This window comes from Mytilus edulis, chromosome 10 (assembly GCF_963676685.1).
Source record: "Mytilus edulis chromosome 10, xbMytEdul2.2, whole genome shotgun sequence".
Taxonomy (NCBI): Eukaryota; Metazoa; Mollusca; class Bivalvia; order Mytilida; family Mytilidae; genus Mytilus; species Mytilus edulis.
The window spans coordinates 32,269,384-32,285,018 of NC_092353.1; the positions used below are offsets into that span (position 1 = coordinate 32,269,384).

The 15,635-nt window shown below is 31.7% G+C and overlaps 1 protein-coding gene and 1 long non-coding RNA gene across 3 annotated transcripts in view; one reads left to right on the top strand and one right to left on the bottom strand.

Annotated features, from left to right (window-relative positions):
* Positions 1-15,548, bottom strand: part of LOC139490912 (uncharacterized) — a 43,307-nt gene extending 27,759 nt beyond the window's left edge. The window contains exons 1-6 of one of the 2 annotated variants that reach the window (XM_071278051.1): positions 15,387-15,548; positions 14,687-14,760; positions 13,632-13,747; positions 12,905-12,994; positions 11,839-11,979; positions 11,481-11,590 (exon numbers count right to left, since the gene is read on the bottom strand). In XM_071278051.1, coding sequence (XP_071134152.1) covers positions 11,481-11,590; positions 11,839-11,979; positions 12,905-12,994; positions 13,632-13,747; positions 14,687-14,760; positions 15,387-15,511 — 656 coding nt within the window. In that variant the 5' untranslated portion in view covers positions 15,512-15,548. Of the gene's footprint in view, positions 1-11,480; positions 11,591-11,838; positions 11,980-12,904; positions 12,995-13,631; positions 13,748-14,686; positions 14,764-15,386 lie in introns of both variants that reach the window. The other variant, XM_071278050.1, reaches the window with a different exon arrangement.
* LOC139490914 (uncharacterized) lies at positions 4,852-10,766 on the top strand. The gene is made up of 3 exons (XR_011656437.1): positions 4,852-5,201; positions 8,958-9,050; positions 10,076-10,766. It is a non-coding gene; the product is annotated as an uncharacterized lncRNA (long non-coding RNA).
* Positions 15,549-15,635: the final 87 nt, after the last annotated feature.

Sequence of the window (15,635 nt, forward strand, 5' to 3'; positions counted from 1 at the left end):
TCCAATAAACAATTGTCTTTTGATCGTTACTTATTGATTAATCAATGGTTGTTAACCTAACGGTTTAGCGTGGTATAAATTCAAGTTTATGAAAGAAAAATAAGAAATAAATTTTGTGTTTTAAAACTTTGCCTTTGTTATATATATTTAGTTTTTAAGGAAATTGCTATGCAAGCTTTTTTTTATTTAAAGAACCCTATTTTGAGATAAAAATTGAGAAACAAATGCTTTTGATATTTCATTTCCTTACTAACAACACAAGAGTTTACATACTATCATTATTCCTTGAAAGACATTTGAGAGTATGTGGTGTCCATGGGGTTCTTCAAAATCCGATTACAGAAGTAACATATAGAAAAACTCCAAGAGGTAAATTATATTACGTTTTAAAAAGAGAATTATAGAATAAATCATAACTGTCTTCTATGAACGATAACTTTAAACTGGTGTCAATGCTTTTTTTTTTAACAATTCATCTTTATTTCAACAATTGAAGATGAATACCATTTTATTTTATAATGTAATAAGCACTATGGGCAGCGCGGATCCAGAGCTTGAAGTGGGGGTTTGGGGGAGGGGTTATGTGAGAAATGTTTAAAACACTAGAGAAGTTTTCATGTTATACCAAACCATATGTTTTTTCAATAAATGGCACACTTTTTGTTCATCCGGCATATGGTTACTCTAAATAAAATTTTAAGTATTAATTTTATAAGGTTAATTATTTGATTACAGATCGTATCTACCCGTTTTGCAATTGTTGTATCACTCTAAGGGAGGCTAATAAAGATATATATAATAAAATATAGAGATAGCAGCCTTGGATTGTCTTAATTAAATCCTTTGGTCCTCTAATTAGGTCAACGGAAAAAAAGTCACAGGAAAAAAAGTCACAGGAAAAAAAAGTCACAAAACCTCTAGGAAAAAAAGTCACAGGAAAAAAAGTCTCAAGAAAAAAAGTCACAGGAAAAAAAGTCACAATTATAAAATTATTTGAAAGAAGTATATAAAATGTTTATAAGAAGTATGTTGGAATGCACATGACAAAAGTGATTTTGTATATCAGCTGTATGAAATAGATAATTTAAAAAAATGTAGTTTTGTTAAATAAAAATAATACTACTTGTAAAAGTGTATCAGATCAATTATTTTTAAATAAAAGCTTTTAAAATTTATATAGGTAAAGCGCACATCGATATTAACAGATTTCGTTTTATTTATGGGTTAATAAAATAAAAAAATATATGTTTTTCATCATTTTTTTTTTTAATAAATACACCAAAAAAATGAAAAGTGTAATAATTTATGTTCTCTTTTTAAAACCAAACTCTTAAACAAACAGGATAAGCCATTTGTTTCCTTTTCATTCATGATAAGCCCTAGTTGTTTTTCATGGGTAGGGCTTCCTTCCAAAAGAGAAGTGTAGCGACAACGTGTCACCCTATTCAGTGCTAGATATTCAAATTATAGTAAAGATAACATTAAAACAAGAAATGGTTAATACAAAAAATATTTTAAGATTTTCAACCGGGGGTGGGGGGGGGGGGGGGGGGGGGGGGGGGCTCGCTTTAACCCCCTAAATCCGCTAATGATGTGGGAAAACTAAATTATTTAGTTAACTTAATCATATGACTCTTAAACCCGTTCTGCCATTATTAAGAAACGCTAAAGAACGGAAATGTATGATTTTAAGATTTGGAAATAAATGAAATTGGTGTCACAAATGGTATGTCTGCTTGTATTTAAAATATTTTATAAATAGATATAATGCTCATATACATAATTATTAACGGTTGTTTTACTTCGCTTATTTATAGCATTTAACAACTTGATAACTTCGTATTCTTATTTTCGGCATCAAATAAAAATAATGGAATAAATATATTTTAAAAGACAAGGAAAGTGAATTAAAAAATATATACAACAACAATAAGCGAAAGGAGATGTGGTACGGCTGTCAATGAAACTCCTATCCACAAAAGTTAAAAATGAAGAAGATGTCAGAAATAAATTGGTCATAATTTATTTACAGTCTAAAACATCGAAGGGACTAAACATCAACCTATACATATTTATACTTGTAATGCATTTGTATATAAACATCGAATCAGAAATATGTTCCTTTACTAATAGATATAGGAAGATGTGGTGTGAGTGCCAATGAGACAACTCTCCATACAAATAACAATTTAAAAAGTAAACCATTATAGGTTAAAGTACGGCCTTCAACACGGAGCCTTATTTAAAAAACATTGCTGTGATTGTTATCAAAAGTACCAGGATTATAATTTAGTACGCCAGACGCGCGTTTCGTCTACACAAGACTCATCAGTAACGCTCAAATCGAAATATTGATAAATGGCATAGTTCTTAACATTAGAAAAATGAATGAAGTATTTGGCAACTGGACGTTAAGCAACCAAATATCAATCCTCACTTTTCCGTGAAGTGTTCACAATTATTTGTCTTTTAAAAATTGAAAGGATGAAAAATCCCAAACTGAAAAGAGTTGAAAATACGCTATTACTTTAGAAGTAAAAAATATAGCAGACAGAATAAAGACGGCAAAAACAAACAAACGGGACAAAAATAGAGAACAATTTGAAATACCATATACATGTTTAATCAGTATACTAGCAGATTATTCACGGGCCAAGATTGAGCGAACATGAATTGCTACCGATTATACTAAAGGTGACAATCAACTTTTTGAGGCACGTGTCGAGAAAACATTAGAAAAAATATAATTTAAAATTATGAAAGGAGTAGGTCCTTAGTGCACATTTTTGTTCTTAGTGCACTAAGGAGGTCCTTTGCGGTGTTTCTACGGACCCCATATATTTGAAGCAGTTCAAAATTCTGTACATTATAGGTACGTGTATCAGATCGGACAATAATTTTCATATATATAAAAAGAATTACTGTATAAGTTATCTAGTATGAAATTTGTCCACTGGACCGACCGTGTAAGTGCTATATATATTATATCATGTATATAGCCAGTCAAAAAGATGTGGTATGATTGCCAATGAGACAACTATCCACAAAAGACCAAAATGACACAAACATTAACAACTATAGGTCACACAAGGTCGTTAAAAACTTCCATTTGTTGTTGTCCACTGAAAATAAGCTCATATAAACACGAATCCCCGTTTACTCAATTCCACCTTTATTTGTTAATATTTCTTTATCTTTTTCTTTTGATTTTATCATATCTTTTTTGTGAAATATTTTGTGTGGTCGAACATGAAATTGCCTCCGATGCTACAAAGAAAATTTGTTTAATGTCATCTGTTGCAATATATGCTAAGTACTACACGTGGACAGGATGTTCCCCAGAAAATAAGTTATACACACCCCGATATAACCCCGAGGGTACACGCTACTGTCATATGGAAAATTACTGGGTCACCTGTAAGATGGTAATCAGCCATGCAACTAATTAGGTTACTGACCATGTCACTTTAATTTAAAAAGTTTATCGTTAGATATCAAAATGATAAATTCATTTTAATTAAAAATTTAAGAACTAAAGGATTTATCATTAAAATGAAGTGAAATAATTCAACCAAATCGTATATAGATTATATACATTTTTTTTTATCTATGCCGGAAAGAATTGAAAAACTGTATTTATAATTTTTGATTTGTTTTATAGAAATCTGTGTAGGTCTCATGAAATGGAACTCACGCAACGCATGCCTAATTAAGATTTATAAATTTATTGAAAAATATAACAAAAATTTAGTTTTGATATTAAATTAAAGTTACCTTTCCGCGCTGTAATTTATTTGATATGACATGAATCAAGCAATTTTTGTTGAGGGATTTATGGGTTTGTCCATACAACGTATAAAAAAAGAAGTGTATGTTATTAGTATTTCACATGCCTTGTTTTCGCCTTGAAGCTCATTATTCAGAGTGTTTCAGACAAGATGATGAAAATAACGTGCAAGATACTTTTTTCGATCATCGTGAAGAGACAATTTTAATTCCCATTCCTCGATGCACTCTACCCCTGTTGAATTGTATATTTATAATTCCTCGTGCTTTTAATTAGCCCCCCCCCCCCCTTTCGTGGTTACCGTTATGCCAACAAATACCCGGGGCTTGATTTACATGTAAAATCATGGGCGGATCCAGCCATGATAAAGGGGGTTCCAACTACATGTCTCCATTAAATAAAGGGTGTCGTTGCCGCTGGTTTTCTGTTACCCCACCCTTTTCATATAATTTAGATTTCAAAAGTGTATACCTTATTCATATATTGTGTAGGTTAAAATGTTATCTTTTCCCATATTGTTTGCGTTTTGATTGGTGTGTAATGCAACAGTGCAATACCTAAGTGTCAAAAGAGAGTTTTTCTCGACCTATTCACATATTTTTAAGGTTCCTATATACAAGGTGATAGGACGTTCGGTTCCGTTGGAATAGGTTACCTTTTCACGCTATGCCTTAAAACTTTTCCTGATGCACAGGTAACCTATTCCAACGGAACGTCCTATCACCTTGTATATAGGAACTCGAGAGGATTCCCGAGATTATCATTTATGCAATGATTGCTCACAAAATGCTAGGGGAGGCCAACCCCGGATTCCATCCCCTTCGACCCGCCACAGAATACAGATATAATTGATAATTGTTATTTAAAAGTCATATACTATAGCCACTATATAGTACTAGAACCGAACACCTGTTTTCGGATATATATATATATACATACACCACATCTTCCTATGTTTTCCCTGCTAAAATGTAAATTATAAATTTTATAGTCGACGCCCGGCGAATAATCTTCAATAATTGAAGGATCGCTAGAAACCTAAAGAAGAAGAAGAAGTCTATATAGCTGATTTACCGTAAATAACTGCGAGAAAATGAATAATACACAAGTTGATAATTGTCTCTTCTCTGCTAATTTTAATGTGCATGCAATATTCACTCTGATTTACTTGTGAGACCACCGACACTAATAATAATTACCTACAAAATAATAGGTGCTCCTTTACTGGGAAGAACATTTCGGATCCGATCAATTTATTGGTTCCATTCCCCCATTCTACACTTCTCCTTAGAAAAAATGCCTTGCAATGCGTCATAATTATCTGGACTACTAACTTACTTCCATATAACTTCGAAAACAGACTATAATCTATTTCACTGGATGAGATTGGGCTCACGGATTTTTTAATGGATTGGTAATTTTTATTTATAGCACAAGTTTACAAAGCAAGATTAATCACATTTTTCACCCGGCCTACAAATCAAATGATTGCCTCCTTAGAGTCCTTACTGACTTGCACCTACACAAGCTAAAAAAACATATTCATGGGGGGGGGGGGGGGGGGGGGTGCGTCAGATGGGGGATGCTTGCCTCAGTCATGTTTCTGTGATTCCCTATATAATCAACAAAATTTTTCACACAAAAAGGGGGGCAGGGATTTCTCCTTAATAAGAAATCTCTATTTTCAGCATAAGCTCATATAAGGGGGGGGGGGGGGGGCGAGACCATTTTCGGGACCCCGGGATTGGCCGATTTTAGCAACGGGAAATTGGGATTGCCTTTTTTAAAGATGTTGAAATATAACGGGATTGACAAAAAACTGTACCTTGGACAGATAATAGTGTTATTTTCATAATACTTCAATCAGAATCGCATCTAGAAACAGAGTAGATCCAGATCTTATTGTTATTTTCTGCTCGTTTTTTTTTAAAGTAACCGTAGCCAGTGCCATATTTAATATCCACTGTACGCGAATGAAATGCTAACCAAAATTCATGATAAATGTCTAATCTCCTTGGTATAAGTGTCGTTCTGATTTAGAGGATAAGTATACCCAAAGAGGGTGGTAAAGGTTTTTTTTTCGTGCAACGTGTTTTGCAATTTTTAATTTCAACCTTCCGTGAAAACAGTTCGTGCTTTACTGTGAAATTGGTAAAAACGGCAACGTGCAAGCAATTTTTTTATTTTTCGTTCATCGTGAAATTTGAATTTTATTTCACGTTTGTCCGTGATCATAACGCCTCTTTACAACCCTTCCCAAAAGTTAGACTTGATTTGGATATTTTCAATAAGAGTAAGATTATGTAAGACCTAAAAGAAAACACATGTGTTTCCGGTACCCTTAAATATATTTACCCCAATTTTAAGTACCTATAATCTAACTCTACAACTAAAGTTTTTTGGATGTTATGTGGACAAGCACTTATAAAGTCAGAATTTTTCTTCCATATGAACCAGTCAAAAACGTTTGAAAAAAAAAATTTTTTTGCTTTCCTATACCTATCCTAATTTTTATGGGGATGTTACCTGAAACACATGTATTTTTTCTTGGCCTTACTACACAGATAATTTCACAGACACAGTCTTCTCTATAATCGAATATCATATAAAAATATTTATGACATTCTACAATTTTGAAGAAAACAAATACCCCAACTTGACGTGTTTAAAATGTACGTACTGAATATATTGTTCAAAATGCACAAATTCAGGAAAGCAAATAATTAAGAACAACATTACTCAGAGGGTTTAATTTTCAATGTTTACCAGGACGGCCTCCTTTAAAAGTTGCGTCAGATGTGTCTATTCGTTACCTAAAATAGTGGAGGACCTCTTTAATAAATAAATGGTGATTTCTTGTTTATCGGGATCGGGATTTTTAACAAAATATGTCAGGGATTTCGGGATTTTCTGATATTAAAACCGGGAAATCGGGATGAGACCCCCTCTAGCCCCCCCTCATATAAATTTGCCTTTTGAAGAACTGAAATAAATATGAGACGGCTAATGATTTTTCAGATGCTTTACATTAAAATACATCCATGTGACATTCACAATTATATATAGATCCAAATTTAAAAAGCTATTTTTTTTCAATATTTAAATAATGTAGGATCAAATCTTGATACATGTATGTAGTTGAAATTGTTAGCTTTAAACATGTTAAATATTAAAAAATGAACACCCAAAGTTTAAACCACGTTTAAACATAAGAATGACCATGTAGTCTTTATTAATGTATGCTAAATTGCTATGAAACTAGGTCATTGTAGGTAAACTGTCATCTATTCCCTTAAATCTTTGTTCCCAGTCACCCCAAGTTTGATTTAAATTAGTCAAGTATATCTACTCTATTAGGTCTCTAGTTTGGATAGTTAATAACTTGCAAATTACAAATGAATTAAAATCATACTCCTCCCAAATTTATTTCTTTAAATATTATGGATGAAATACATGTAGCAAGTAAGGGATGAAATTAAATTGGATGAAATGTGGCATTTTTTTTTTGATAAAGTAGTATGTCGTCTGATGTTGTCAAACTTAATTATAGACCCTTAAGGGGCGGATCCAGTCATTTTAAAAAGGGGTGGGGGTGGGATTCTAACCCAGGACAAAAGGGGAAGGGGGGGGGTCCAATTACATGTCCCTATTCAAATGCATTGATTATCCAAAAAAAGGGGGGTTCCAATCCCTTGAACCCCCCTCTGGATCTGTGCCTGCCCTTTAAAAATAAAATTATCCTTATTTTGAGTTAAAGCTTATAGATTTTTCTATAATGCTTCTCAGGGGCGGATCCAGCCATTTTAAAAGGGGGGTCCCAACCAAGAGCAAAGAGGGGTTCCAACTATATCTCCCATTCAAATGCATTTCTCGGTAAAAGAAAAGGATTCCAACCCTCAAATCTATGGTCAGGTTGTTGTCTCTTTGACACATTCCCTTTTTCCATTCTCAATTTTATCATGTAGTCGTCGTTGTCCCAGGACATTTAGTTTTCGCTTAATAACTTTAGTACAAGTAATAGAAATCTATGAAATTCAAACACAAGGTTTGTGACCAGAGTTTTTGTTCAGAGTTTAGGAATTACATGAATTAGGGGCCAATAGTGGCCAATATTAAACTTTGTTTGATTTTATAGAAAATTGAATTATTGGAGTTCTTTGATATGCCAAATGTAACTGTGTATTTAGATTCCTAGTTTTTTGGTCCTGTTTAAATTGGTCTACCTTAAGGTCCAAAGGGTCCAAAATTAAACTTATTTTGATTTTAACAATATTTAAATTCTTGGTGTTCAGATTAATATGCTGAATCTGAATATTTACTTAGATTTTTTTATTATGGGCCCAAATTCAAGTTGATCCAATCGGGGTCCAAAATTTTACTTTGTTTGATTTCAACAAAAATTGATTATATGGGGCTCTTTGATATGCTGAATCTAACCATTCATTAAGATTTTTGATATTTTGACCCATTATCAAATTGGTCCACATTGAGTTCTAAAAGGTCCAAAATTTAACTTTATTTGATTTCACCAAAAAATGAATTATTGGGGTTCTTTGATCATGTTGATATGCTGCATCTAACCATGTATTGAGATTTTGAATATTGGACCATTTTAGAGGTTAATTGTCAATTTAAAATTTTTAAGTACTTGGACCGCATTCATTCTGTGTCAGAAACCTATGCTGCATCAACTATTGAATCACAATCCAAATTTAAAATTCAGAGTTGTATCGAGCTTGAATGTTGTGTCCATACTTGCCCCAACTGTTCTGGGTTCAACCTGTACGTTTGTATCAAGCTGAGCCATGCATAGCATTTTTATCTGATTTATATATTAATTTGAAATTTTGACAAGTGAGACACATACAGATTATACTGTTAACAATATTTCAGAGTTTAACGTAGTCAAGCGAAACAAATTTTAGAAGAATAGTTGAATCATGTCTTTGTTGTCAAATGAAAAATTAGTACGAACACAAAGAAAAAGTATGGGAATGTTTGTTTTTTAAACTATTGACCAGGGTGAAAGTCTTTGAAAGTCATGACTGGCAAAAAGTTTGTGAAATGAAATAGCACAAATATTCCATTCTTTTTAAATATTATAACTGAATATAAAGAAAAACACAAACTGATGTTTTATAATAGTTTTTACCCTTTTTATGTTTTATAGGACAAGAAATATAGAAAAATGATGAAAAATATAAACAGTTACAATAGAAATGAGCGCAAAACAAGATAAACAGAATACATAAAGGCCTAAATGGTAAGACCACTTCTATATACTGTAAATTCAGATTTTTCAGGGAAGGGACAACTTATTGTGATTACAAAAAAAATCTGCATAAAGATCTATATAGTTACATGATATATATATATATATATATGTTTCTGTTATCAAAATATGATTTCTTATTTTTGCGATACTCACCCAGTCACATTATTCACATTACTAAAAAGTTTCGATAATTTCTGAATTACAGTAATAAAAGAAATTGCCTTTGAATGATGACTCATATAAAAATAAGAAAATGTGGTATGGTAAATGAGTGACTTATCCACCAGAGTTCAATGAAGAGGATGCAAGAAATTAAAGGCCAATCATGGGCCTGCCTTCAATAATGAGAAAACACTTTCTTTATAGGTCATCCATTAAAGATCTCAACATATAAAGATTTAAACAATCCAACTTAGTTCAACATGTTCAAAGTCAATAACAATTAATAAAAAAAAATCATGCCTAATATAAAATATTGTTTGTTTCTCCAATCCTGACTGACCCTGCAAAAATGGCCCTACTCATAAAATTTTATTGTCAAAACTAAGCCAAATATTATTTTATTCATTTCTGATTTTCGGGCTTGCCGGATCATCCGATAATATTCAGGCTTTTGGGAAAAATAAAATTATTTACCTACCTACCTACCCACACCTGGCTTGTCAGAATAGGGATTAGGGAAACAAACAATATATTAATTTAGGCCTCATGTCTGTGAGCACTCAACCTGACCATAATATAGGACAGTGGTTCAAATATTAACACAACATATGAACATTCTATAACAACTATTGCAAGTGGCTCAACTTTAAATATCACTGCAAGGCACTAAACAACGAATATTAAATCTTGGACACAAAGCACTGAAATAAGAGAACTCATAAGCATGACAAGTAAGAATATCAAATGAAAGTTTCTCAAAATGTTCATTAAAACATGATAAAATAAGCTTATTTATATTGCTGTTTTTTTCTCCATTTATAACATTTTTTTTTTATTTTGTGTATTTATAGGTCAGATATCTTGGTTTTTATGATCATCAACAGGTCCTGCAGGTCTATACTGAAGAGGAAACTTAATTGTTAATACTTTTCTACATAATGTGCTAATTGGATTATTAATGTGAAATGAACTCAACTGTGTGTTTTTCTGGAAAAAGAAATAGAAAAAATCCTACAAAATTGCTATAAACAAAATGGAGTACTATCAAAGAACACAATTGTGTAAAATGTAACAACCTACATTCATATTAACTGATGGATTATGGAGAAATTAAGAAAAAAAATAGTATCTTTGTCATGTTTGTTGTCGAAATAAACACCTGCTTTATCAATTCATGTACATGGCTCCATCATATCAAATATACAAAGAAGATGTTTGAAGAACATACGTTGCCAAAATTTATTCAACCAATTGAAGGAAGATGTCTTGTGGATGGAATTATTTATGCACTGAACTGTTATGTAGGGGGTCGAATACACAGCAGCTGAAACAGAAGACAAGTTAATTTGACATGAAAAGTGTTTATTTTATTTAATATGCAAATATGAGCACAATATTAATAACATCACAAATGGTATGATATTCATAGCATTTTGCTTATTATTGTATTGTCTTAAACATGCTAAACAGTCAGCCTTTTGTTTTTGTATGTTTAATACTCACCATGAAAATTTGTATTACAGTATTAAAGTTTTAATTATCTTTTGTATCAATAATTCAGTCTAGGAGAAAATATATTAATACTGTTTGTACTGTTATGAAATTTCCATAGAGGAAAAACATTTCCTTAAGGGAAATTTGATGTTCAGAAATTTCCCTAGAGGAAATTTGAAGATCAATGATTTCCCTAGAGGAAATTTGTTGTCTTGAATTTTCCTCCAAGGAAAAGTGTTTGTCAAAAATTTCCTCAAAGGAAAAAGTATTTCCTCCAAGGAAAATTTGAAGCTACAAATTTCCTCACAGGAAAAAGTATTTCCTCCAAGGAAAATGTGAAGCTGCAAATTTCCTCAAAGGAAAAAGAATTTCCTCTAAGGAAATAGAATTTCCTCAAAGGAAATAGAATTTCCTCAAAGGAAATAATTATGCAGCAAATTCCCTAAGGGAAATCTTTTTCCCTTGAGGAAAAAACAATTTCCCTTGAGGAAAAATCTTTTTCCTTCAGGGAAATTTGATTTCCCTTGAGGAAAAGTACTTTTCCTCTGAGGAAATTGTTGAAAAAAGGGGCATAACTTTTTCAACAGTGGTGCTAGATCCAAAAAATTTTAGGACAAATATCAGGGAACCAATACCAACCAAGTTATCAACTTTGTTTTGACTTAACTCCAAAAATTAAGGTGACAACTTTTGCACTCAGCGGAATTGCAAACTTGTCCCGGAGACTGTTATATACTAATTTAAAAAAAAACATTTAAATACCAGAAGCCATGAGCCCAAACGTCATTTTCCTGGTGCCACTGTTTTGGTTGGTCCGAATCATATGTGAAGGATTTCTTGTCACTATAAGTTGTGTTTATGTTGATATACCCCTAGAAAAAAAATAATCGTATAGCTTCAATCACCTAGAATTTATTTATGTATATATTTTCGAAAAGAAAATAATTGCAAAAAATAATACAAATTGTATGCTTGCATATGACTCAATTTAGATACTTTTAGGTCTGGTTTGTTATGTACAAACTTGTAATGTAATCTATATTTGAATTTGCATAATACTTTTCGTTTAAGATAAGTATTCATTAGGAACTTATTTAGTATTGATAACTACAAAACTTACTTTATTAGGATGTTTAGCTAAAGTTAATGGTTTGTTGTTCTCAAAAACTTCCAATGCTGCTAGTCGTTTTATGTAATATCCATAATCTGTTATAGTACCAAGATTTGTAACGCCGACATCAGACAATCGTACTTGAAGCACCTAAATAGTTATCATTTGATAGAATATAAACATTAATGAATTGTTGACGAACTAGACGTATAACATTTAATAATTTTTATTTGACACGGGTAGTCCAAATGAGCCATTTTTCGGCAGGTAATGGTGGTGTCTGTCTTTCACTGACTTATTATTTATTATTGTCTAGGCTTGAAATCTACACAAACGAAAAATTTAACTTCATAGTCAATAAAACAATTGCTTTCATGACGTAGGATAAAACTTTGGTCAATGATACCTTGAAATTTTCACATAAAATTGCATCTCACGGTCATATACAGAATAGTTTTCAGCATTGCTGTTTTATAGAAAGTTGTATTTTCGATGAAAAATGCAAAACTAAGTATTGAAAAAAATTATTAACCAAACACATGTTACACTATCTCATATATTCTGCGTTTATACTACACGTGAACTTGATATAAAGTTATTTCTATATGATAATAAAATCGTAACAACATGATTTGAAGAGCTCGAACTAAGAGAAATAAAGGGGATGTTGTGTATAAAATCATTACAATCAAACGGCACAGTTCACCAAAGGAAATCTAGAGGACAATATGCAATCTTCAACAACAGACAGGAGTTCATATGCTACATATATACATGTATGACAAGCTGTAAATCAGCCCTAGTCATAACAACTATTATAAAAAATTTAAACAGTGTCTGCTACTAACATTTAATTCTCAAGTGAAGGAAAACAATTTAGATATAATAAACAACTATTGACAAGGTTTCTGAACATTACACGACCATGAAAATGTGGCAGAGCTAAACGTGTGTTTACAAGCAGTTTAAGATTCAATTCATTCGTCATTACATATAATGACGCAAATATATAAATATCTCAAAACTTCAAAAATCACATTCAATCAATGCATTTTATTAATAAGTTGTAAATTACTTTATTCCTGGACGTAGAAGGTAATCTTTGTAAAGCCATGGACTCTGTAACTCTTTTAAACGCAGATGACGGTATCCGTTTTCCTCCAGTCTGAAGAGTACATGTAATTATTATAGAAATATAAATTAACAAAAACTCAACAATGATAATAAAAACTCAATAATGATAATAAGAATAAAAGATCGTTCTCTGAAATTGACATATAACAATTAATGTAATATATCGATGTATTTTAGCAGTACGACTAGGCTGGACTATGTGTGGCCTTAAATATTGTAGTATGTTTTAGTATGACGTCCATTATCACTGAATTACATGTAGTACACATGTTTGTTAAGGTTCCAACTTAAGCACGCCTCCGGATTCGGTATTTTATCGCTGTATTGAGGACCCATTAGTGGGGTTAGGCCTTAAAAATTACTGCATACACATATAAGCCCTCTAAATTCAATTAAATGTTATCACTAGGTGTCGCTAGTGGAATATAAACTACATACCCTGCCGGAGCATTTGATTTTATCGACCTTTTTGGTTTTCTGTGTAGTGTTTTGTTAAATATGTTTTGCCTTTTCTTCCCTTTGCTTTTTTGCCATGTCTGTTAAATTGGCCTGATGATTTTATTATCCAATGTAATCATCTTCCTCTATTTAAGGAATAAAGTAGTCGAGAGGATAAATATTACAAGTCAGAAAACGTTTACGGTATTTGGTTGATATATGTTACTTACAATATGGACATCTTGATCACGAGAAGCTCTAATGGTGAGTCGTCTTGGTCCTGTGTGTTTAATTTTCAAAGTGGATTGTAACTCGTAATAACCTGATCTGAGTTCAATTATAACATCTGTAATAAATATGTTTATGTACTACATATATGTACTTGTATAAACGTAATGCAAAGATACTATCAGCAAGGTTTTTTTTCTGTTTTATTTATTTTTTCTAGATTATGACCATGTACTTAAACATTATTGTAAGCAATTCGATCTTTTAGCAGTGATTAAAAATATCCGAGGTTACTTTTACGAAATTTGCTGGATATGTTGACAAATAAAAATAAGAGCCATATCAAGTATATAAAGGGAATTATTAATGTTATATTTTGAGTTCTCATAATCGTGGAAAAGATTACAGGGTTGTGTCCATGATAGTGAGGACAAACCAATGGGGATCTGTCACACATATATTCATAACAGTACAAGTAATCATTATGGCATATGTAAAAGAGGGACAAAAGATACCGGAGAAATAGTCAAACTCATAGTTTGATAATAAACTGACAACGCCATAGTTAAAAATAAAAAGACATACAGACAAATAATAGAAAATCTTTCGAAGTGATAGATTAGACTTGACCAATAGGAAAATATTGTGTATATGAGTTTGATTGTAAGCAGCAACCATGCATTAATGTATAAGGAAATTTATATAGGAAACAATGGTGATGGAGAGACAAAGTCATATTTGTTTAATCAAATACATTTTTCATTATTTTCGTCTTTTTTTTACTCATATACAGTGATATCCATCACTACTTTTAGGATCAAGTTTACTTCATACAACGATCAGACTTATCTTTTAACAGGTGTGAACAAATGCATGTAATCAGATAATCTGAAAGCTTGAAATAAATATATGCTAGTCTCGTTCACTGTTCATTCTGTCAACATAAGTTTACATTGTATACTTTTAGTGAGTCTATTGAATGCAAGATATGCATAAATTTGTCAGCTGGAACCCGACACAAATTGAGAAAAACATTCAAACTAATTTATCAAGTTACCTTTATTCTTTGTCCCAGGTTCAACGATTTGTAAAAGCGCTTTCTCAATCGTACGCAAAGGATTCCATATATCTCTTCTAGAATATAAAAAAAAGTGTAATAACAACTGAAAACAGTTATTTAAAAAAAAAAACAGGTTCTATAAAACGATTATTTTCCATAAACATTGTAGTCGGAAAAGATGTTTGTGAATATAAAAGACAACACATTAAACATGGTAGTGACTCAGAAATTGTATTTCAAAGAGGAGCGAAAGATACCAAATGGACGTCCAAACTCATAAGTTGAAAAAAAACTAAAACGCCATATCAAAAAAGCAAAAATACCAAAGTTATGAGGTCTAATACAGAAAATAATCCTACATGAGAAAGTGTTTATCTTTATTGTATCCAAACTCTTACTAAGACTTCAAAATTCATCAAAATTTAACCGAGCCAAACACAGCAAACTCACAATATGGAGTAAACTAATTCGAAGTTACAATTATTAATAGTCCATATTTGCTTTGTACGAGTTGGCGACTTTGCGATAAGATAAATGAGGATGAGACAGGAAAACACTACAAAGAGACATCTAGAAGGCAATGTCAAGCTTGTCTTCATTAAAAGACTGGTTCCCCTAGTTCTATATGTCAGTTTTTTAGTCGTTAAAAATTCAAAATTTAACGGAAACATTCTAGGCTGGAAATAAAATATCCTACCCTCTATTGCTGTCAGATCCGTTAGGACTGACGAATATATGAACTGTTGTCAAGTCATCCAAAAGAAAACAATTTACCAATGCAATGGAATAGATATTTAAAACCAACTGTCCGATTATATCCATGTTTAGATTAGGAGATTTTGCACTAGTCAGGTATAAGCTAGTGTTGTTGTAATAGATAAGAAGATACGTTTATCAATGTATTACATAACATTGAGAATGGAAATGGAAATATGTTAATCATTAA